Raw genomic sequence first — 25,243 nt, forward strand, 5'->3', positions numbered from 1 at the left:
GGCGGGGCCAGCCGCGCCGGCTCTCTGCGCGTGCTCGGGCGCGAAGCACGCCGGGAAAAGGGCGGCGCCAGCGGGGCCGTTTCGCCTGGAACTTCCGTCGTGCGAGCTCGCTCCGCTAGCGTCCGTGAGAGAAAGTAGTAAGACTCCGTAAGCGGCGCTGGTTTCGGGCTTTCCCCCGGGGCCCCTGTTCCATTTTTACCGGAGAGTGGCGGAGTTTCGTCTGTCCTCGAGAGGAAGAAGGGTCCGGTTGTGCCTGGCGTCTCCAGCCGGGGCGCTCTGCTTGCGGATTCCGCCCTGTTGAGGGGTCGGGAATCTAGCGTCTGGCCCCCCCGGGTTGGTGTCCGTTGCGTCCGTGACCTTTTCCCAGGAGTGGGGAGTGGGAAGGGAGGGCGTTCAGTGCCCCTCTTTCCCCGAGTTTCCTTCCTCCTGCCCGCCCCCGGCCGCGGTCTCTTGCGCTCCCTCAGTTTCCGAAACGTGGTTCTCCTAATGTGGTGGAAGGAGGGTTAAAAAAAAAAAAAAAAGGTTACTGGCTTGGTGCAAGTAGAACTGGGCACGGGATTCTCACCCGACAGATCACATGCTTCCAGAAAGTTGGTGTTTTTGTGCTCGGGCCGCATCCGGCGGCGCGGCGTGCGGAGCCGGGAACTCCCTGGGCTTGGCGCGGGTCCTGGGAGCGCCGCCTCCCGCCCGGAGTTTGATGGCTTGAAATTGGGAGGCAGTGGGAGCGCAGCCTTTCAAGCTTTTACAAAGTGCAGCCTTTACATTTTGAAATGTAAAACTCCTGAGTCCAGTTTTATTTGATTTCGCGCGCAGGATTGAGAATATCTTGGTTTGCCAGGAGGGCTGGCGTTTGCCGAGGGTTCAGGTGTTGGAGCTTTTTCAGATGTGCCACTCCAAAAAAAGTTTAGGCCTTGCAAAGCAGCCTGAACCCAGAGCTCTGAAATGATCTTGTTTGTTTCTGGGCCACACTCGGCCGTGCCCAGGTTACTCCTGGCGCTGCCGGCCGGACTGTAAGGGTTGCCGGGGATCGAACCCGGGTCGGCTGTGTACAAGGCAAAAACCCACCGTATGATCGCTCCAGCCCAGTTATCCTTTTTTGAGATAGCTCTAATGTAGCTCGACAACTGGTGTTTCTCCTCGATTATATGTTCTTAAAATGTGTAAGAAGAACAGTTACATGTAGCCCTGACTCGAGACTTAACTCATTTGTACTTTGCGAACATTAGTGATGTGAGTCGTAAAACTGGTCCTAGGTTTTTCTGTGAGTGAAAACCGTTAAAACCCGAAATAGGTGCGGCAATTCAATCAGCTTATCAGTGGCTGAATAAATAGCAGTACTCCTACATTAAAAATAGGTGCGGGTCCCAGACGATAGTACAGCAAGGTAGAGCCTTGCACATGGCCGGCGCGGGTTCGATCTCCGGCATCCCATATGGCCCCTGCAAGCCCACCAGGAATAATTCCTGAATGCAGAGCCAGGAGTAACCCCTTAGCATCCCCGGGTGACCCCGTCAGAAAAAAATTCGAACTTAACATGGGCAGCCAGATGGCAGAAAAGCTATTTTCTGAAATTCTTTGTCTTGTACAAATTAAAGGTTCAAAAAAAAATACTATTTGATATATAACACATCTAGTTGTCTTATGATTTTACAAACTTATTTAAAGCTATCTACACAATATACAAGTATGTGCTAAGTCCCTAAAAGCTGCTGATTTACATGATGAATTCAAGATGTTTAGCTTTCTAGACCTTCCAACCATTATGCTTATCTGCTTTTCCAATTTCCTCCCCTCCCACTTCACTGTCACTGTCTCTCTCCTCCTGTTCATCGATTTGCTGGAGCGGGCCCAGTAACGTCTCCATTGGAGACTTTTTTTGTTGTTACTGTGTTTGGCATATCGAATACATCATGGGCAGCTTGGCAGGCTCTGCCAGGCGAGATACTCTCAGTAGCTTGCTGGGCTCTCTGAGAGGGGCGGAGGAATCGAACTCGGGTCGGCCATGTTGGCTGCGTGCAAGGCAAACGCCCTACCGCTGTGCTATCGCTCCTCCCACTTCATTGTTTCATAATAACTTAAAATAGCACTGTAGCACTGTCCTCCCAATCCCAGGATTAGTAACGGCTCCATTGTGAGACTTGTTACCGTTTTTTGGCATATCGAATATGCCACGGGGAGCTTGCCAGGCTCTGCCGTGCTGGTGGAATACTCTCTGTAACTTGCCAAGCTCTCTGAGAGGGATGAAGGAATCGAACCTGGGTTGGCTGCATGCAAGGCAAACGCCCCACCCGCTGTGCAATATCACCCAAAATATATGCTTTTTGCTTATGCTCTTCCTCTATCTGGATTTTCTCCTGTCTGTTGTATATAAATCTCCATAAAACCTAATATGAATTTCACTTTCTAGGAGGTTACTTTGGCCATCTTCCCTAATTTATGCTTTGTTTGCAGTTACCTTACTATGTTGAGCAGAATTTTCTAAGTGCAAGAACATCCTACTCTGTAACAGTAATACCCAGACATCTCATAAGAAATTGTGAAAATGTAATGGGGCAGGCTGGATAGTCAAGTGGATAGGGCACTTGCCTTACACGTGCCCGGGTTCCATCCCAGGCATTCCATTTTATTCCCCCTGAGCAGTACCAGCGTGATCCCTGAACACCTGTGAGAGTGGCCCCAAAAAAATCTATTTTCAGAGGGGGCTGGAGCGATAGCACAGCGGGTAGGGCGTTTGCCTTGCACGCAGCCAACATGGCCGACCCGAGTTCGATTCCTCTGCCCCTCTCGGAGAGCCCGGCAAGCTACCGAGAGTATTCGATATGCCAGACACAGTAACAACAAAGTCTCCAGTGGAGACGTTACTGGGCCCACTCGAGCAAATCGATGATCAACGGGAGGGCCTTGAAAATAGAAATCAAGAATTTCTTGATGGGACCTTTGGAATATCCAAGTGGAGATACTTACTTAGTAGGCAATCAGGTAGTAAATAGACGAGCTGAAGATTGTAACCTAGAAGTGATAATTAAATTTGAGGTAATGCACAAGTGAGAAGCGTTCCAGGAAATTGTGTTTTGGAGTAATATATTTTAAAAGCAGGTAAAATATGTGAGAAGACTGAAAAAGAGGTAGATGAGAAATAGGTCTTAGAGTCATTCCAAGAAAATTATCAAGGAGGGAGACAACAGAAAAAAATAGCTTTAGGTGCTGGAGCAATAGCGTAGCGGGTAGGGCATTTGCCTTGCACGCGGCCAACCCGGGTTCAATTCCCAGCATCCCATATGGTCCCCTGAGCACCACCAGAAGTGATTCCTGAGTGCCGAGGCAAGAGTAACCCCTATGCATCGCTGGGTGTGACCCAAAAAGAAAAAAAAAAGCTTTATAATGTATTTTAGGGGCTGAACAGCTATTAAAGTGTATGGGGGCGTTTGCCTTGCATGTGCCTGACCTGGGTTCAATCTCTGGCTTCCCACTGGTCCCCCGAGCACTTCCAGGAGTAATTCCTGAGTGCAAAGCCAGAAGTAACCCTTGAGCATTGCCAGGTGTGGATACCCCAGGACCCAAAATAAAGTTTTTTGTGTTTTTGGTTTGATTTTTGAGATACATCCCACAGTGCTCAAAGCTTGCTCCTAGCTCTGTGATCAGAGATCATTCTAGGCAGTGCTCAGGGGATTGTTTGTGGTACTAGGGATTGAACTAGGGATGGCCATATGCAAGGTAAGCACCTTAACCTCTATTATTTCTCCAGTCCTCTTTTAATATTTATGTGAGAAGCCAAAAGAAGAGCAGTTGAATTATATAGATGATAACTTGTTCTATATGAGGGCAGTATGGCTAGTGAGTATTGCGAACTACATAAGCAGTGTTCACTTCAGATACATTTACACTGCTGATATTTGTAAGTTAAAATTTTATGGGTTTGGTGGTTTTATACTATAGTCAGGCCTGGGAAAATAGAAATAAAGGCTAATACCATAAGAAATCATACAGTTGTATGTACCAAAGTCAAGCAAACTATATTGAGGAATAATGGTTAAATGGAAGAAAACCAGTGTTTGCCAAGCTACCTAAAGTCTTTTGTGCTATTTACCTTACAACAAATTTCCACCAGCAGTAAATTGCCTTATTTATATAGATACAGTTTTTACATCATACTCTTTACTAATCCATATTTTATTTTAAGAATCTGCAAGTGTTTTCCGAGAAAAAAAGGCATTCATTTGGAACTGGAGAACAAGTTAGCATAAGATACTAAAATGAAAGAATCAATAGCTGGTGAATGTGATAAGGCAGTTGCACCACATCTAGAACACCTGAAAGAAATTAAGATGGAACCTGACAATACTCAGGTAAAACTCTACCTTGTTTTCTATTGTTTTCCTTTTCTTTCTTTCTTTTTTCTTTTTTATTGAATCACAGTGATATACACAGTTACAAAGTTGTTCATGTTTGGAGTTCAGTCATATTATGTTCCAACACTCATCCCTTTACCAGTGTACTTTTCCCACCACCGGTGGTCCCAGTTTGTATACCTCCACCCACCACCTGCCACTATAGCAGGCACTTCTCTCTCCCTCCTCCCTCTCCCACTCTCTTCCCACCCACCCTCACTTCCTCTCTCCTTTTGGGCTTTATGGTTTGCAATGCAGATAATGAACGGTTATTACGTATCAGGTATATCCCTTTACCTGCTTTCAACACTCAGTTCCTGTCCCAAAATGAGCATTTCTAACTATTTTGTCACGTTGGTCCTTTATCCTAACTGCCCTTCAACCCCCACATACTCTTACGTCAAGTTTCCAACCATTCACCGGTCCTCCTTGCTCCTGTTTACCCTGTCCTTGAGTATTAGTCTCATACTACATGTTTTGTTTTGTTTTTTAATCCCACAAATGAATGTAGTCATTCTATACCAGTCCCTCTCCTTCTGACTTGTTTCACTCAGCATGATACTCTCCATGTCCATCCAAGCAAATTTCATGACTTCATTTTTCCTGGTGGCTGTGTAGTATTCAGTTGTGTAGATGTATCATAGTTTCTTTATCCAGTCGTCTGTTCTCTGGCACACAGGTTGTTTCCAGATTCTGACTATTGTGAATAGTGCCACAATGAACATTGAAATGCAGATGGCTTTTCTCAGTGTTTTTTTGATCCTCAGGGTATATTCCCAGAAGTGGTATTGCTGGGAAGTTCAATTTCAATTCCTCAAGTTCTTTGAGGAATGTCCGTATTGTTTTCAAAAAGGTTGGGCCAGTCTGCATTCCCACCAACAATGAAGGAAAGTCCCTTCCACATACACACACCCCATCATCCACATTTGCACCAGCACTAGTTGGTCTTTTTCTTTTGGATGTATGCCAGTCTCTGTGGTTTGAGTTGATAATCTCATTTTGATTTGCATCACCCTGATGATTAGTGGCGTGAAGCATTTTTTCATGTGCCTTTTGGCCATTTGAATTTCTTCTTTGAGTAAGTTTCTGTTCATTTCCTCTCTTCATTTTGTAATTTGGTTGGATTTTTTTTTTAAAGTTTAACAGTGTCTTATGTAGCTTTGGTATTAACCATTTATCAGATGGATATTGAACACATAATTTTTTCCATTTCGTGGGCTGTCTTTGTATCTTAGACACCGTTTCTTTTGAAGCTTCTTAGTTTCATGTAGTACTATTTGCTTATCTGTGCTTCCGCTTGCTTGTTCAGTGAAGTTTCATCTTTGAAGATGCCTTTAACTTCAATGTCGTGGAGGGTTTTGCCTACTTTTTCTTACATGTATCTTATGGATTCAGGTCTGATATTGAGATCTTTTAATCTATTTTGATCTAACTTTTGTGCATAGAGTTAAAAAGAGGTCTAAATTTTTTTTTTTTTTTTTACATGTAGCTGCCTAGTTTTCACAGCACTACTTTTTGAAGAGGCTTTCCTTTTTTTTTTTTACAACTGGCATTGCTCAGGGCTTATTTCTGGCTCTGTTCTCAGGGATCACTCCTGGTGGACATTAGGGACCATATTAGGGTACTGGGGATTGAACTGGGTTGACTACATGCAAGTGTACCTGCTGTACTGTCACTCTGGCCCCCTCAATTCAGTTTTAATTTTCTTCTAGTATTCTTTTTTATTTTTATTTTAATGTAGTATTGCTATCTATTCAGCCATTGATTAGGCTGATTGAATTGGGCATGAACTCCACTCTAGTATTCTGTTTAGAAATCACCTAAAATTGGGGACATTCAAACACATAAATCAAGTTCAGATAGATTGCCTGCCACTCTTAAAAAAAAAATCTTCCTATGTAAGATTCATTTAGCCTATGTAACAATTTTTTGTGTGTTAAAGTTTTTATGAAGATTCACCATTAATGATTAGAACAAGGAAGGAAGGAGGGCCAACAAAATAATAGGGATTAGCATGCATCCAACCCTAGTTTAATCCCCAGCACCACATCCCTGGCTTCCCCCCAGCATTGCTGAGTATAGCTGGAAGTCCCTAGGCACTCACAGATATGACCCGGTTGATGCTCTGCACCAAAGGGCCTTAGCAGTGCCTTATCCTTGTGCCCTCAACAGTGATTGGGCACATGATTGGCCAAGAATCCCTGGGAGTGGCCCCTAGACCCCCCTGAGCATCGCTTAGGAAGCCCCCAATTAGATGATAGATAGATAGATAGATAGATAGATAGATAGATAGATAGATAGAAAGATAGAAAGAACAAAGGAAGGATATTAGATGCCATCATTATGTTACTTGTTAGTAGGGCAACTAAATGACTATGGTAACAGAAATGTCTGGAATCATATCTAGGTCAATAGAAAAGGCAGTGCTTGATGTTACTAGCCAAACCAGGACTAAAAGGGGAATTTTTACCCGTATACCATGGCCTGATTCTATTATATAACTTATTTAACAGACTTTTAGCATAACTTATCATTTTTTTGTTGGTCATCATAAATACATTATATTTATTCTTTTCTTTCTTTTTTCTTCCTTTTTTTTTAAGGAGTATTGTCAAGCCCAGCAATCCAAAATTCAGGAGAATGAACTGAAAATAAACACTACATTTTCAAATGATGGTAATAGAATAATTTTGATTATTTATTCTGACATGATAGTTAATGTAGTCTTTTTTAGAATATCTTTGGGGTTTTTATTGAGTTTGTTTTGGGTTTTTTGAGGGGGTTCTGGAGGATCATACCAACTTCGTGCTTGAGGATTGCTCCTGGAGGTGCTGTGGGGACCATGCAGTGCTGGGGCAGAAGACAAATTCAAGACTCCCTTACACAAAACATGCTCTCCAGCCCTTTGAGCCATTATCATGGCTCCTAGAAGTCCTTTAGATTATTGCATTGTTTGTTTGTATTTTAAGATAGGGAGAAGTAACTTTGAAATTAGTTGAAAGAATGCATATTTGATTTCATGTAGATTCTAATTTTTCTCTGTCCTGTTTTTTGTGTTTATAGCCTCACAATTGACGGCAGGCATTCAGCTTTCTCTGGCATCATCAGGCATGAGTAAAATGCTCCCTTCAGATTCATCCACAGCTATTCAGGTTTCCTGTTCTGGTTGTAAAAAAATTCTTCAGAAGGGGCAAACTGCTTATCAGAGGAAAGGATCTACTCAGCTTTTCTGCTCCACTCCATGTATCACTGAATACATTTCATCTACCAGTTCACCAGCTCTTCCCAAGAGAACTTGTTCAAACTGCTCAAAGTATATAATTCTAAATATTCCTCTTCTTATTTCCAGCACAGATGTAGGATGGAGGCCTGGTTTAAGTTTTCAACATTGTCACTTTTTTCCTAAAGTTGTACTGTCTTAAGAAAGTATCAGGGATGGAGCAGTAGTAGGTAGAGTGCTTGTCTTGCGCTGGCCAACCTCATACGGTCCCACCTCATATGGTCCCATGCACCCACCCAGAATGCATAGACATTAAAATGTTTTTAAAAAATACATTAAGGGGCTGGACCGATAGCACAGCGGGTAGGGCGTTTGCCTTGCACGCAGCCAACATGACCGACACAGGTTCGATTCCCAGCACCCCATATGGTCCCCCGAGCACCGCCAGGAGCAATTCCTGAGTGCATGAGCCAAGAGTAACCCCTGAGCATCGCTGGGTGTGACTCAAAAACCAAAAAAAAAAAAAAAAAAAAAAAAATTAAAATACTAGAAATACATTAAAATACTAGAAAAAAATTAAAACTGAGTTGAGGGGACCAGAGTGACAGTACAGCAGGTATAGCTTGCATGTAGTCAACCCAGTTCAATCCCAGTACCCTAATATGATCCCTAGTGTCCACCAGGAGTGATCCCTGAGAACAGAGCCAGAAGTCCTGAGCACCACTAGATGTGGTCCAAAAATGAACAAAAAGTATAATTCTGGTCTAGTGAAAACAAACCACTTTTGCTTGAATTTCTCTTGTAGATTTTCAAAACTAGGTTTATTAAGAGATTTGTGTGTAAACACACAAAAAACGGCAGGCAAAAGAGCATAGAAGTAGTTACAGACAAACAAAGTAATGGGAGTGACTCGGGAGCACTGTGATAGCTGCAGCCTGATAAACCTAAGCTCCTTGTACTCCCAACAGATTTGCAAAATTAAGATATAAGGAATTCTAATTCTCTTTAGCTTCAAATTACTTCCAAAACTTTCTTACTTTTGTAAGTATCATTAAAAACCCATTCTATATTTGGAGAAGTAGAGGGGGTAATGTGCTAACCTTGTACACGTCTGTCCCAGCTTCAGTTCCCAGTACTGCTGGTGGTGACCTCTTAACACAGAACCAGGAGTAATCTCTGAGTAAACCTAGGTTTGGTGCACACACCAAAAAATCTTTTTAAAACCTTAGGGGCCAGAGAGTATAGTCGGTAAGGTGCTTGCCTTACAGATGCCTGCCCCAAGTTTGATCCCTGGCATCCCCAGTTGATTCCCCATCCCCCACCAAAGTGATCCCTGAATGCAGAGCCAAATATAGTCCAACCCTAGCCCCATGTCCCCTCAGAAAAATATTCTATTGTAAAATTGTGTAGGAAGCAACCTACTAAATATCAGTCATTATGTTTTTGGATTTTCTAAAGTGTAACTTATCTAACATTTTTCTTGTAATGGTAAAAGTTAATTTTCTGAAAAGTTGAGTATCCATCAAATATTTATAATGTTTAATCTTCAAGATTTTTATAAGCTGTTAAATGGAACTTACATAGATATATGGAAAGAATTTTAAAATAGAATAGCAAAAAATGTGCAGAACTTGGAGATTTGTTACGGATTAATGCTTTGAGAATCCTTTATCATATATAATACTGTTTCCTTAGCTATTCTTAAATGCTAATGCTGTTTTAAATATCTTTGTTTTAGAACAAGAAAATAGATCACTAATTTGTTTCTGAATTAATGAATTTCCTTGTTATAATGTCTTATTTGGGGATCAGATTACCATTATTTGAATCTTGCTTGTGTCCGTTTACAGTTAACATTTTACTATTCAAAACGTGTTCTTTAACATTATTGATATACATACTTTGGAAACTTGTTAGAAATGCAGAACCTCAGGTCTTATTCAGAACTACTGAATTAGATCTGCATTTATCACCAGATGATTTATATTCATGGAAAAGTTTGAAAAGTATTGAAAAAGTGTTTTTTAATATTCCTGTTTGTTTTACTAGATGCACGTAAGATGTATGGGTTTGAATATAAGATAAGTAATCAGAATAATACTGGCATATATAGTAAGAACCCAGTAAATGTAAACTACACTGTTACTACTCTGAGCAAACTCACAAATTCTTACTGGTTGCTTCAGCTCCTTATTTGGCTGCTGCTTTGAGTGTTATTTGTTGCTTCAAGTCTTCTCAGAACTCTACTTACCTTTCTTATGTTTTTTTTCAACTCTTCAATGCTTTTATTTATTTTTCTTTTTTGCTATGGGCTGTTTGGTTCTTTCTGTGTCCTGCCTTCTTTCTCTACAGAATCATAAAACTGGAAGGGACCTTAGAAATCATCCAGTCCATTTTCTTTTGCTTTTGAGGAAACTGAGGCCCTGAGACTTTAAGGTACCATGTTGCTGTATTTGGAGTTTACCCATTTTACATCTTCAGCAGATCTCTCACATATTGAAAGAGTTTTGAAACACACTGGAGCAAGGCTGGATAGAACTCAAGTAGTATAACATGTCTTAACATATACAAACCCTGGGTTCTATCCATGGCCCACCCCAGCATTGCCTGGTGTGACTGGTACACAGGTAACTGTTGGATTCAGTAATTAAAATTTGTAAAAGGTTGAAGTAGGAAAAATTATTGTGACAGTTGGTTTCTAAGGCAAAGAATTCATATCTGAGCAAAACTATGACACAAGTTTTACTTCTTTCAGAATAAAAAGTTTTAGGGAGCCAGATAGTACAAAGCTTCAGGTATTTGCAATGTAACTGTGACAGTAGTTTGAATTTTGGCATCACATATGATCCCCAGAGCACTGCCTGGTGTGACTGCTGACCACAGAGCCAGGAGTGGCCCTTAAGCACAGAGCTGTATGTGGCCTCAAAACAAATATTTGAGTTCAATCCCCAGCATTAGTCCCCAAGCACCATCAGGAGTAACCCCTGAGTATCATCAGATTGCCCCAAAACCCAAAAGAAAAAAACAAATTGGTGCAGAAGAGTATTTTATTTGTTGGTGGAAAGGTGATAATAACATTAATTGGATGAAATCATCCCATTGTTCAGTATAGTAATCTCTTCCTTTATCGAACCTTCTTTTAAAATTCCACATTGGCTAGTCTCAATGTAGTCTCAGGACTTTCGCTAATTATCGGCTATTGATGTAGTTTGGGATGGTCCACACCTGGCTATAATAAAAGGTGCTTGGGACTTAGCCCTGATTTTGTTCTCAGGGGTCACTCTGCCAGGGTTTAGGGAACCATATAAGGATTGATGAGAAAGGCAAGCAAGCTCCTTTAATAAACCTCTATAGCCCAGCAAAATTTATTTTTTGTTTATAAGGTTTTAGTAGAGTAGGAGCCAGCTGATACCAGGAAGTATTACACTAATATATTACTTGGGTAGTATGCTGGTAACAGGAAGGAAAAACAAAATATTATCAGACTTTCCTGCTTCTCCTGTTGCAGTTTTCTCCTGCCTACTTCTCATCCAGCTAATTTGTCTTCCTCAAGCTTTACCTCTTGGCTATTTTCATATCATTCCTTTATCCCTTCTTACACCATCTTCCTTTTAGCCAGGTAATTGTTCCATCCATCGTTTTTGTCTTCATAATTTTCATAATTCCCAAAACATTGATCATAAATTTTTGGTTTTGGGCCATACAGGGCAATGCTCAGGGATTAGTCCTGCTTGGGGAATACATTACATATGGGATGTCAGCTGCGTGCAAGGTGAACAAGTGCCCTACTCACTGTACTATATCTCTCTGGACCTGATCATAGAATTGATACTTTTCCTTGTTAGATTATGAACCTGGGCAGTAGGAACTATAGTAAATTATATCGCCAAGGCATTAACTGCCTAGAACCACAGTATGTCTGGTAAAGTACCAGGATTACGTATACATTCAGACATTGAGTATATAGTGTTGAGAGCTCTATTTCACACAAGGAAAGTGATTGATGTTATGTTAAGGAACCTGTTATTTCTGGTGCCATCTGTTTAAAAAGGCAGATCAGGGCCAGAGAGTAAGGAGATTAAGGTGCTTGCCTTGTATGTGGCTGACCTTGGGGTCCCTTGAACATCACCAGGAGTGATCTCTGAGCACAAAGCCAGGAGTAAACCCTGAAAATATCTGGATGTGGCTCAAATCCACTTACCCCACTCACAAAACAGATCATAACACATAAAATATTTTTAATCTTCTGGGGGGCCCACATCCAGTGATGTTCAGGTGTCACTCCTAGTTCTGCACTCAGAAATTACTCCTGGCAGTGCTTGGGGAACCATATGGGATGCCAAGAATCAACCCAGATCGGCTGTGTGCAATGCAAACACCCTATCCACTGTACTGTCTCTCCAGCCCCAATATTTTTAATTTTTAAAGAGTTAAAGATGTGTTGGTTTAAGATTTTTTCATCTGGAAAACTTTCTTATCCTTTTTTAATTGAATCATTTTGAGATATAGTTACAAAGTTTTAAAGTTGTTTATTTTGTATTTGGATTTCAGTCATACGATGTTCCAACACCCAGCCCTTCACCAGTGTACATTTCCCCTACCAGTGTACCTTATTTCATTCCTGACACATCTCCCTCATGTGGAAAACTATTCTCTTAAAAACTGATATCCTGGGGGTACTATATTACCAGTTACTTTAGTGTTTCTCTAGCAAAGCTCTCAAATATTTTGTTCTCCTGAACTTTTTTACTCTTGTGAAAAACTAGGTAAACTCAAAGAATTATACTTTGGGTTGTATCTTTAAATATATGCTATTAGAAATTAAAGCTAATGTTTTTTTAAAAATTTTCTCTCATTTAAAACTAGTGAACTCAGTGCATGGGGGGTAGTTTTGTTTTAGTTTTTTTGGTTTTTGTTTGCTTGGGTTTTGGACCATACGCAGCAGAGCCCGGGCCTTAATCTTGGCTCTGCACTCAGGAATCACTTGTGGTGGGACTCAGGGGACGATATGAGGTGCCATGGATCTCACCTGGCTTGGCAGTGTGCAAGGAAAATACCCTACCCACTGGCTATCAAGGGCAACTCCCAGCTTGGCATTCCAGGAGCCAGACCCAGCAATTTTTGGCCAGTCAGACTGTGGTTGAATGTTAGGGCCAAAGGAAGTGGTGCTGCTTGGGCCCTGCAGTGTTTGAAATTATCTTGGCCACCAGGCTCAGGGGACTCCAGGGCTGTTCAAAGAACCATGTGTACCAGTAATCAAACCAGGGTCCATCACATACAAGGTTTGTGTCTTAATCCCTATAGTTCTCTGACCCTAAGAGGAATAATTTTTACAACAAATGCACAGCAGTGTATAACGAATTATAGTACTTTTCTGTTTTTACTGCCTTGATAAATGTTAAAGCTTTACATTTTTTAAATTTTTATTCATTGATTTTGTGGATATTTCTTTTGTTATTTTCTGGTGATAGCACAGTGCGTAATGTGTTTGCCTTGCATGCAGCCGACCCAGTTGGACCAGGTTCGATTCCTCTGCCCCTCTTGGAGAGCCTGGCTAGCTACCGAGAGTATCTCGCCCGCATGGCAAAACCTGGCAAGCTACCCATGACACAAAGCCTGGCAAGCTACCTGTGACATACTCGATATGCCAAACACAGTAACAACTCACACAATGGAGACGTTACTGGGCGCACTCGCGCAAATCAATGAACAACGGGAGGACGGTGCTATATTGGTTTTTGAGCTACACCACATAGTGCTCAGGCTCCTCACTAATCAGTGAACACTCCTGGAGGTGTTCAGGGGAGCATATGCAGTGCCAGGATCAAACCCAGGTTGACCACATGCAAGGCAAATTCCTTAACTCTGTAGTATCTCTCCAGCTGAGCTTTGACAGTTTTACCCTTCATTCCATCTCCACCTTTGCCTCTTTTTCGGGGGGGGGGGGGCGGGGTTATGGGGGAAAGCGGTGCCACACCCTACTGTGCTCAGAATTTTTCCTGGCTCTGTGCTCAGGCATCACTCCTGATGGTACAGGGATTGAACTCAGGTCATCTTCATGCAATGCAAGAACCTTGCCCTTTCCATCCATTCCTGTCTCTCTTTTTTTTCCAATTTAATGATGTAAAATTCATATAGCAAAAACAATTGTTCATTCAAAATAATGTGCAGCAACTTCTATTTTCAAAACATTCCTATCCTATATCACTCTAAAGCAAAAGCTTTATCCATTAAGACAGTATCTGTCATTTCCTGTTTCTTTTCTTTACTCTTGACAACCATCATTAGTACTCTTACTAGAAATACCAGACAATGTCTCTGACTTCTTTTCCTTAGCTTATTTTTTTTTTTCTTTTTGGGTCACACCTGGCGATGCACAGGGGTTACTCCTGGCTCATGCTACTCAGGAATTACTCCTGATGGTGCTCGGGGGACCATATGGGATGCTGGGAATTGAACCCAGGTCAGCCGCGTGCAAGGCCCTACCCGCTGGGCTATCGCTCCAGCCCCTAGTTAATATTTTTTAAGTTCATGTTATAGCTTGTTTATCAGTACTTACTTTTTTGACAAATATTTCACTGTTTGGGATGTTTCCTCTTAGCTGTTGTGAATAGTGCTATTATGAACATGCATATATATGTACTTTTTGGAGTACCTTTTCTCAATTCTTTAAGGCATTGGGCTTAGCAGTAGTGCAGTAGGCTGAGTGTTTGCCTTCCACATGGATGGCCCGGGTTCAATCTCCAGGATCATTTATGGTCCCCCCAGCACCACCAGGAGTAATTCCTGAGCACAGAGCCAGGAGTAACCCCTGAGCATCACCAGGTGTGGCCCTAAAACAAAAAAGGTGTATGCCAAAGAATTGAACTGTAGGATTGGTCCGTTGCTTTGCACTATGAGTTCAAATAACACACACACACACACACACACACACACACACAATAATATCCTAAAATTATGAAAGGGGTCTGAGCAGTAGTACAGTAGGTAGGATGTTTGCCTTGCATGCATCTGATCCAGGTTTGACCCCCGGCATCCTATATGGTCTCCCGAGCACCACGGAGTATCACTCCCCCCAAAAAAAAATTATTATGAAAGTACTGATCTCATGAATTAACACATGCACACATTCGAATATACCTGAGAGAATGCCCCAGGAATTTTGGAATCTTATTTCAAAGTTGTTCAGGTAGGAATATGTTATTTTTTCCAGGTGAGGGGGCAACACCTGGTGATGCTCAGGGGTTTTTCTTGGCTGTGCACTCAGGAGTTAGTCCTGGTGGGGCTTGAAAGACCACATGGATTGCTGGGGATCATACCTACCCATTGTACTATCTCTCTGGCCCCTGAATATGTGATTTCTCATCATTCTGTTGTCACTAGGCTAAGTAATCCTCAAAACAATACTTAAGTATTTTATAATCCCAACTCTGTAGATGAGGAAACAGTATTTAGAGAACATAAATGACCAACCTATAGTTACTTAATGTTAAATGATAGAACCACCCAAATTCAGATTTTGTCATTTGTCAGTGATTTCAAAATCACTGTTGGTATTACTATTACAAAGTTCTTCATAATACGTGAAGCAGTAACAGTTGTGAAATTATAATGAGTACTTACTGATGCCTTCATTAATTTGTTTTTAGGGATATTTTATTTTATTTTTATTGTTTTAGGGATATTTTAAATCTAAAGGATGTAATCAGAATCCAGCCGGAAGATACCTCAAGCAAAAATTTTTGCAGCCAAGCTTGTCTTTCATCTTATGAAGAAAAAAGAAAACCTTTTGTTGCTCTATGTAACAATAACATTTTAACCAAATGCAGCATGTGTCAGAAGACTACTATTGTAAGTTGCTATTCTTCTTTAAAACTGTTAGCAAGGGACTGGAGTACAGCAGGTAGTGTGTTTGCCTTACCTGAGGCCGACCTGGGTTCAAGCCCTGACAACCCCTTATGATCCCCCAAGCACTGCTGGGTATGGCCCAAACTCAAATATTTTTTTTTTTAATTCCTGGCATCCTTATGGTCCACAAGCCCTGCCAGGAGCAGTCACTGAGCACTGCCACAGTTGTCCACCCCCCCCCAAAAAAAAAAAAATTAAAGACTCTACCAAAGAAACAGTACAGTGGACAGGGTGTTTGCCTAGCATGCAGCTCATCTGATTTTGATCCGTGGCATCCCATATCGTCCCCCAGCACTGCCAAGAATAATTCCTGAATCAAGACTAACCGCTGAGCGGGTATAGGACAGACGGAGGACACACACTCGTGCTCTCTCTCTTTCAAAAGTATTTTGTTTTTTCATTGAATTTCTTTTGAATTCTAGATTGAGTTTGAAGTAAAATACCAGAATATGAAACATAAACTTTGCAGTAATATATCTGCTTTTTCTTTTTTTTTTCTTTTTTTTTGGCTTTTTGGGTCATACTCGGGTTATTTCTGGCTCTGAACTCAGGAATTACTCCTGGTGAGCTTGGGGAACGATATGGTATGCAGGGGATTAAACCCAGGTTTGCTGTGTGCAAGGCTACCCACTGTACTATTGTTCCAACCACCTATACTTTTCAAAGTTTCACTAAGCTAACAGTCTCTTCGTGAACTATTTTGAGAACTGTGGAGCTTTCTGTTATACTAGTTCGAGTCTGTTCTGTATACTTCCGGTAAAAGGACAGTTTCATTACTTTAGTAGTTCAAAGAATATTTCCGTATATATGCAAGTAGGAATAAAGATCTGTTCTGTAAAGTGAGGACCGTTAAGTTTAAATTTAACTGCCAAAAAACGTTGTCCTGTGAGTGATCCTTTTGTTCTTTAATGTGGGGATTTCTTTTGTGGTGAGTGATCCTTTTGTTCTTTAATGTGGGGATTTCTTTTGTGGTGAGTGATCCTTTTGTTCTTTAATGTGGGGATTTCTTTTGGGGTGGGGTAACACCCAACAATGCTCGGGTTACTCCTGACTCTGCACTCAGGAATTACTCCTGGTGGTGCTTGGGGGACCACATGGGATGCCAGGAATTTAACCTGGGTTGGCCACATGCAAGGCAAACACCCTACCTGCTGTACTATTCCTCCAACCCCAAATGTTAGGGTTTCTTTTTTTTCTTTTTTTTGCCCTTGGGGTCATACCCAAATATGCACAGGGGTTACTCCTGGCTCATGCACACAGGAATTACTCCTGGCGGTGCTCGGGGACCATATGGGATGCTGAGAATCAAACCCAGGTCGGCCGCATACAAGGCAAACGCCCTACCTGATGTGCTGTCGCTCCAGCTCCCAAATGTTGGGGTTTCTTAAAGTAGAATTGGGAAGAAATTCAATAATTAAGATGGTGGCAAAGCTCTCAGTTTCTTGCAGGACAGTTTATGATGAGTGTAGTATGGAGGTTTTCCTAAAGAATTTTATGGTTAGTGACCGTGAAACAGTGACAACTCAGCATATGGAATGGGAATGCCAGGGTTTGATCCCAGGCATCCCAAATGGTCCCCTGAGCACCACCTGGGTAATTCCTGAGTGCAGTCAGGAGTAACTTTTGAGTATCACTAGGTATGGGCTCCCCTCAAGCCCCCAAAAAACCCAAGGAACACAAGCCAGATATTAGCTTGTTTATAAATGACAAATATGGTAGCAAACATAATCTACTCATCAGCAAAAAACATACTCTTAATTCCATGTACAGAATTGATTGGTTTTTGTGCTACCACTCAGTGCTCAGTCTACTCACAGTTTGATGCTTTTGGATCAGTCAGGTAACTATTGGTGCTAGAGATTGAATTTGGGCCTTCCTCATGCAAAGCACGTACTCCACCCCATTGAGTCATCCCTCTGAAATATGTATAAGTTTTAAGAATCCTTAAACTTATGCAAAGTTAAGATGAATCAAGAATGTCACGTGTTTTTTTTTTTCATAATCATAGAAGTAAAGTCATAAAAGTAAAAAAACCATGAGGGAGAATCCTCTATAGGTTTTTTTTTTTTCTTTTTTTCTTTCGATTTTGGGCTACAGCTGGTGGAGCTCAGAGTTTACTCCTGGCTCTGAGCTCAGAGATCACACCTGACGGGCTCAGGGGACCATATGGGATGCGAGGATCAAACCAGGGTTGGCCATTGTAAGGCAAATGCCCTGCCCACTGTACTATCACTCTGGCCCTAAGGGCTTTTTATTTTTTTATGTTTTTTGTTGTTGCATAATTATTTGAAGTAATTATTTAGGTGATATCTTAAATTTAGTATTTTTAGTATTTTAAGTATTAGCTTTTCTATATGAATAGTAAACTAAATGATACCACTTTTATTGCTTAATATTGTTGAATTATTTCTCAATTTAAAATTTTGTACTGATAATAGATAGAAATAGAAATTTTTGAATTTATGCCTTTATTTTCATTATTCCTTAGCCAATATCCTTTTCTTTGCAGAAGAAAATTATACTGTCTTTCATTATTGTACTGTGTCCCCAAAAGCAATTCTGTTGCTTTATTGTCATCATTGTTTGCTTCTTATATCCAGAAATTCTTATACTTTTTCACTTAAAAAAAGTTATTTTTATATTTTAGTCTTTTCTTTTACCCACTGTAAATGAACCATATTCCTATGTACTGTCATGCTTTCTTGCAAAATCCTGCAATTACCTTATATAACTTGCTGTTACCACATCTTTTTAAGTACACTTCTCTGTCTCCTTTGTGCTGGTAGATTTTCCTGAATTAATGCCCAGTAGATATGGAGGAATGACTGTTACTTGTTTGTGGGGGATGGAGGGGGGTGGGGGTAGTTGGGGAGCACAACTGCAGTGCTCAGGGATTACTCCTGGTTCTGCACTCAGGGATTTCTCCTGGTGTTGCTCGGGTATCATATGGGATGCCGGGTATCGAACCCAGGCTGGGTACTTCAAGGCAAGTGCCCTACCCACTGTACTATTACTCAGACCCAAGGAAAGACTTTACTTGTTTTAATAAAACTTATTTATCTAGTTGATTTTATTGAGATGATGAGTATCTATGATCACTTTCTTCATTTCTTGCATTTGTATCATTATTGCTAGTGATATATCCCCCAAATAATACAAGTAGTTCCCTATTAAATCAGTTCCTTTTAGTCATTGCCATCTAGTCTTTTTTCTGTTCGTTTTTTTTCCTAGATAAAATAATTTTTAAAAATGTAAAAGTGACTTGTTATTGTTTTTGATTAATAATATGCATCATGTATCAGGAATATAAACATTACTCTGTTCTCTTAACAGAAGCCAGCCAAAACACTTCCATCTGGTCTTTGCAAATCATTGAGACCCTCAGATGAAATAGTTGAGATAACCAATGAATTGGGGAAGACAGAACTTTTCTGCTCTATTAATTGTTTCTCTGCTCACAGTAAAGCTAAAGTGGAATCTTCTACAGGTAATGTTTGTTTGGCAATTGTCAAAGGTTTAGTAACTCTTAAAGTTAATTTATAACTTGGTTCATTTCCAAATTAACTTAAAAGTCAAAGCAATGTAAAACTTGCTGCAATGAAAATTTTTCCAGTATTTTTGTATATGAAGAGGATTACTTCACCACCGGATAAAAAATACTTATTTTTACAGATTGTTGCATTTGAATATATATATAACATGTCTACTTAACTCTGCTTTATAAAAACAAGTTGTCACAGGATGTAGAGGTAGTTGAAAACACTATTACAAAAAGTTCACTAATAAGTTGTTCAGGATCAAATATGTATTTGATCAGAGCAACATATAGAATAGTGCCATTTATGTATATAGTAAAATGAATGCTAATGGGGCTCATGCATACAGACTTTATATAGAGATCTTTGCATACTAGCTTAGACACCAACTTAGTTCCATTTATGTTGAAGTTTTGAATCTGGAAGAGTTAGAAATGATACTTATTTGGCAATTCTATAAGAATCTCTTCTGGTTTTTTTTTTTCTTTTTTCCCTTTTTGGTTCGGACCCGGCGATGCACAGGGTCACTCCTGGCTCTGCACTCAGGAATTGCTCCTGGCCATGCTCAGGGGACCACATGAGATGCTGGGAATCAAACTCAGGTTGACTGCATGCAAGGCAAATGCCCTATCCGCTATGCTATGGCTCCAGCCCCGAATCTCTTCTGTTCTTGATCAGTGAAAATTTGCTCAACATTTCAAGCAAATAATAGAAAAGGACTGAAAAATTGTGTGCAAAAGTAGAAGTTGGAAAACAAAAATTATGTTATGTTCTCCTACAGAACCTGGCTATCCTTCAGTGATAAGAAAAATCACTCCAAAAAAAAGAAAGAAAAAAAACACTCCAGTATCCAGCAACACCTAAAGCTATTGGCTATTGTATTGTTCAGTGAAGTTCTTATTAAACCGTGCCTTCTGATTGATTGGTTCTGCCTAGATTTTAAGAAACCTTTCTTGTTTATTTTTATCAGTAAATGTTCCCATGGTGCACAGTGCTTCAGTGGAGCTCCCTTCTCCAAAGAAAGATACAACTCCAGTTATAAGCAATATAGTATCATTGGCAGACACTCAGGTTGCCGTGCCCATCATGAACTCTGGTATCTTACAAGGTAAAACTGATAGGAAGATATTTGCCATAATAATACTTTTGCCATATATAATCTATCTGTATTCTGTTCTCAAAGGAAACGAGTTAATAGTTTAGGATGCTGTTTTATAGAAATTATTTTCAAATCTTGATTGTATGCTCTAATTTATTTTAACAGACCCAGTTCATTCAGAAAGAGCCCACAGTGACGTGACAGATGTAAGTTTTATTATGTGAGAGAGAGAGAGGGAGAGGGAGAGAGAGAGAGTGCATTGGGGAATTGAACAAAGAGCCTTTTGTATGTGAACCATGACTTCTATTAATTTGATCCTAGAACTCAAAAAAAAGGGCAACAAATACCACGAGGTTCACATTCAATTTCTTTTTTCTAATTTTAATCTATTTTTATAAAGTTGTTCACAATACTGTTTTACATTTAATATTCCAACACCAGTCCCACTACCATTACACCTTCCCACCACCATTTTTCAAATGTTTCCACTGTGTGACCCCTAGAGCCTGCCCCCAAAGCAGGACCTAAATAATTTATTTTGTATTGCTTATTAAGAATAATATACTAAAAATGATCCAGAAAGTTTTCCTTAGGGGAAAGCGTGTGAAGATTATTGTATTTCACTCTGGAGCCATTAAACTCTTGTCTTACTTATAGGTGGGAGTATGGGATGTCATGCGGCCACAAATGTAGCACAGAGTCCAGGAATTCTAAAATTTTTATTAAGGTTATCACTGTCACTCTTCTATTGTTCATCGATTTGCTCAAACGGGCCAAGTAACATCTCCATTGTGAGACTTGTTGTTACTGTGTTTGGCATATCGAATACATCACGGGTAGCATGCCAGGCTCTCCGAGAGAGGCAGAGGAATCAAACCTGGGTTGCCCGGGTCGGCCTCATGCAAGGCAAACGCCATACCCACTGTGCTACCACTCCAGTCCAGTAAGGTAATATAACTGGTTAATTTTTTTTTACCCTCCTAAACTGGATGTGACTTCAGGTTCCAGAGCCATCTCTGTGGCATGTTGCTTGTGTTGCTCTCTTCCAAGAGACTTATTTCTGAGCCTCTGGACCATGGCCATTAATGAGCTTATATGGCACCAGAGGCAATTCATAGGCATGACTGCCAGGCTACCAGAAGCACAGGAAAATGGGGGTGGGGGGTTCGCACATTCCTGACTCCATGCGAGCCTGGATCTGTCACAACTTGGGTTTTTCAACAGATTCACTCATGGATGAGACACATCCAAGCCTGTGGAAGTTGGCAGTTGACTTCTGGAGGTTTTCAGTTGTGGGGCTCTACTGGGGCAGGTGGGGGTACTCATCCGTCCCCCTCTGGATTGCCCCAGATGAAAAAGCTGTTAATTCACATTCAGTTTCTTAAATCTCAAATTTCACGATGTTAATAGACCTCTTATTGTCTAGTTCTCCCTCTTGGAGAACCTAACAAGCTACCAAGTATATCCTGCCCGCACGACAGTGTCTGGCAAGTTCCCCGTGGCGTATTCGATATGCCAGAACCCAGTAACAATGATGGATCTCGTTCCCCTGACTCTGAAGGAGCCTCCAATGTGGCACTTGCTAAAATCTCAGGACTAGGACGAATGGAGACATTACTGTTGCCTGCTCTTGCCTGCTTGAGGAGGAAATCGATGAACAAAAGGATGACAGTGATAGAATCCATAAGCATCCTTAGTTTTTCCTCCCGGTTATTTTTTGTTTCTGTTTTTAGGCCACATCCAGTGGTACAGGGGTTACTTCTTACTCTACACTCGGGGATCACTCCTGACAAGCTCAGGGGACAAATGGGGTGCCAGGATTGTATAAATAAGTAAATTATACATACCTGTTGGGCTTGAGAAACAAATTGAGGTGCTTGACTTGCATGTGGCCTGATCCAAATACAATCCAAGGATGCCAGAAGGGAACCTTGAGCACCACTGGGTATAGCCAGAAAAAATGTAGTTTAAATAATCGTGGTTTTTTTTCCTAGTGCTTCTGTAGCACATTCATTTTATTGTTGCTTTAGAAGAGATGTGTTTGAATGTTATTTAAAAACTAGTAAAACAAATGTATCATATCATTTTTTTCTAAAGATTCCTAAGAGTTCACCCTGTGAATCAAGTACTGATGTTACTAATAGTACTGTGGAGCAACCAAGCCTTTCACCATCTTCATCAGTACCCAGTCAGCATACAGTTGACTCTAGTATAGAAGTACAAGAAGATCAAGGATCAAACCAAAATCCTACATGCAGTATGAAATCTGTGAAAATAACTGATGGACTCTGTCACCCAAAATTTACATCCAAATTACGAAAAGGTAAATTACGAAGCATTAAAAAATGTTGCTGTTCTAGATTTCATCATTTGGGAAACAGTATTAAAAAGGACATGACATTCTGTTACTCATGCCAGTTGTTCTGCCAAAAAAATTTCAGTTATCGAGGAGAATCATTCACACTCCAAGAAATTTCTAATTGGAAAAAAACCCTGGAAAAATTTAGAAAGCATGAAAAAAGTGAAATGCATTTGAAGTCGTTGCAGTTTTGGAGGGAATACCAGTTTTGTGGTGGAACAGCCAGTAATAATATACCTATTAGTTCTAAACAGGTAGAAGAAAATAAAAAGTACCTAAAACTTGTCATTGAAAATATTTTATTTTTGGGGAAGCAGTGTTTACCCCTGAGAGGAGGTGAAAAGTCTGTTTCATCTATTAATAAAGGCAATTTTTTAGAATTGTTAGAAATCAGAGCAAAAGATAAAGGAGAAGAAATATTCCAACTTATGACTTCCCAAATTGACTTTTATAATAGTACACAAATTCAGAATGATATTATCGAAGTAATCAAGACTGAAATGTTGGAAGATATTGTAAATGAGATCAATGTCTCCTCAGCTTTTTCAATAATATGTGATGAAATAAGTGATAAAGGTATTAAGAATCAGATTTCAATTTGTGTAAGATACCCACATAAAACATCAAAGGCTATCTTAATTAAAGAAAGATTCTTGGGTTTTATAGATATTGAAGAGATGACTGGGAGCAACTTACATAGGACTATCAGAACTTACCTTCAGCAAATTGGAGTTGATTTGAGTAAAATACGTGGCCAGGCCTATAACAGTGCTACTAATTTGAGGGGAAAATTTAATGAAAGTGCAGAAGAATTCAAGAAGGAAGAGCCACGAGCATTATATACACATTGTCATGCACATTTTTTGGATTTGGAAGTGATTAGGTATTGTAAAGAAATAAAAGAACTCCGAAGTGCTCTAACTACTCTCACTTCTTTGTTTAACATTATTCATATGTCTGGGGAAATGTCAGCAAAATTTCAAAACATTTGTAAATTAAGTAAAAACAAAATATGCAAGAAACATGTATCACAGACATGTTGGACAGTCCATGATCAAATATTGTTATCTGTGATTGAGGGTCTCCCAGAAATTATTGAAACACTAGAAGTTGCATCAAGTCATTCTTCGGACACAAGTTTAGGTGATGAATTGAATGATTTATTGACATTAGTTTCTAAATTTGAATTTATCTTTTGTTTGAAATTTCTTTATCGAGTACTAAGTGTTACAGGAATTCTTTCTAAAGAACTTCAAAGTGAAACCTTAGATATTTTTTCTTTGTCTTCAAAAATAAAAGCAATTTTGGAATGTCTATCAACTGAAAGAAATGATGTGGATTTCAAAACGCTGTGGGATGAAACAGAGGAAATATGTCAAAAAATAACCTGTAAAGGTTTTGAAGTTGAAAGCCCCTCTTTTCAGAAAAGAAGAAAAATTCAGAAAACAGAACATGGTGGTTTAAATAGCATGTTTTCTCCAATCTCAACCGAAGAACAATATAAAATTAATATTTATTACCAAGGATTAGATAGTATATTACTGAATTTAAAATTACGTTTTTCAGAGTTTGATTATTTAAAAATTAAGCAAGTTTCAGAACTATTACTAAAATGGAATGAACCATTAAGTGAATCAACAGCCAAACATATCCAAGAATTTTATAAGCTTGATGCAGACATCATCCCAGAACTTCGATTTTATCGACAATATGCAAAGCTTAACTTTGTCACAGATTACACTCATATTAATTTCATCAATCTTGGCTATTTATTTATTCAGCATGGTCTTCACAGTAATATTCCTTGTATATCAAAGTTATTATATACTGCATTGTCTTGGCCAGTTTCTTCGGCAAGTGCTGAAAACTCATTTTCTACACTGTTTCGTCTTAAAACATATTTATGTCATACCATAGGACAAGAGAAGCTTAGTGGCCTGGGTCTAATGGTTGTTGAGCAAGAATTGGTAAATAAACTGATGGAACCTGAAAGACTGAATAGAATTGTGGAAAAGTTTCTCCATCAGATGAAAGAAATATAATACTTTCCAATTTGAACATACCTGAAAGAATTTTTGTTAGAATATTGCAGGTTTTACTTCAACTTTTTTGTTTCGTTTGGAGCCAAACCTAGCAGTACTCAGGGCTTAATCCTGGCTCTGCATTCAGGGATCATGCCTGGTGGGCCTCGAGGGACCATATTGGATGTCAGGGATTGAAGATGAGTCAGTGCCCTACCCACTATACTATTGCGCTGGACCTTTCAAATTTCTGTCTTTTAAGGAAAAAACCTTGAAAGTTTTATGAAAAAAAAAAACTTGAAGAAAGCCTACAACATGCATTTGGCTCAAATTTCAGAAGACACCAAATGCTAAAATGTTTTCCTTTTCTCGTATCTGGTTCCCCTTCCCTTAAGTGTTAACTGTTTCCAGAGATTGACAATATGTAACTGAATACAATAGATTTTATATTCCTGTTTTAAAAATAAAGACTTTGGATATCTGAACTTTTGTTACTTTTCTGTGAACCTTCACTTTTAGATACTATAATAAGCATTGCATAATGCTGCATATTTTTATGCTTTTTTTTAAAAAAATAAAAGTAAAACAAGTTCATTTGGTAAATAAAGGAAGGGAAGAAAAAGGTAAACATATGTGCTCAAAAAAGAACATGGATTTCTTCAAAATTGAAAAACCAAGTACATATCCCTAGCACACACGTGTGGGCCAGAAA

General features: G+C 39.8%; 1 protein-coding gene across 2 annotated transcripts; it reads left to right on the top strand.

Moving 5' to 3' along the window:
• The first annotated feature begins 233 nt into the window (after positions 1–233).
• ZMYM1 (zinc finger MYM-type containing 1) lies at positions 234–25,010 on the top strand. 2 transcript variants are annotated; one of them, XM_056123431.1, is made up of 9 exons: positions 234–333; positions 4,181–4,346; positions 6,992–7,064; positions 7,452–7,701; positions 15,288–15,459; positions 18,850–19,003; positions 20,023–20,160; positions 20,317–20,357; positions 22,249–25,010. In XM_056123431.1, the coding sequence occupies exons 2-9, from the start codon at positions 4,254–4,256 to the stop codon at positions 24,550–24,552; spliced, it is 3,225 nt and encodes a 1,074-aa protein (XP_055979406.1). In that variant the 5' UTR covers positions 234–333; positions 4,181–4,253; the 3' UTR covers positions 24,553–25,010. The 2 variants fall into 2 exon arrangements, with proteins under 2 accessions (XP_055979406.1, XP_055979405.1); XM_056123430.1 differs by lacking the exon at positions 234–333 and having other exon boundaries at positions 3,879–4,346.
• Positions 25,011–25,243: the final 233 nt, after the last annotated feature.

This window comes from Sorex fumeus, unplaced genomic scaffold (genome assembly GCF_029834395.1).
Source record: "Sorex fumeus unplaced genomic scaffold, SorFum_2.1 ptg000047l, whole genome shotgun sequence".
NCBI classification, from domain to species: domain Eukaryota; kingdom Metazoa; phylum Chordata; class Mammalia; order Eulipotyphla; family Soricidae; genus Sorex; species Sorex fumeus.

Bases quoted from the DNA above. Each gene is read 5' to 3' on its own strand.
- ZMYM1 (XM_056123431.1), top strand. From the start codon at position 4,254: ATGAAAGAATCAATAGCTGGTGAATGTGATAAGGCAGTTGCACCACAT. The intron at 15,460-18,849 runs GTAAGTTGCTAT...TTCTCTTAACAG, and splicing joins TGTGTCAGAAGACTACTATT to AAGCCAGCCAAAACACTTCC. The intron at 20,161-20,316 runs GTAAAACTGATA...TTATTTTAACAG, and splicing joins GAACTCTGGTATCTTACAAG to ACCCAGTTCATTCAGAAAGA.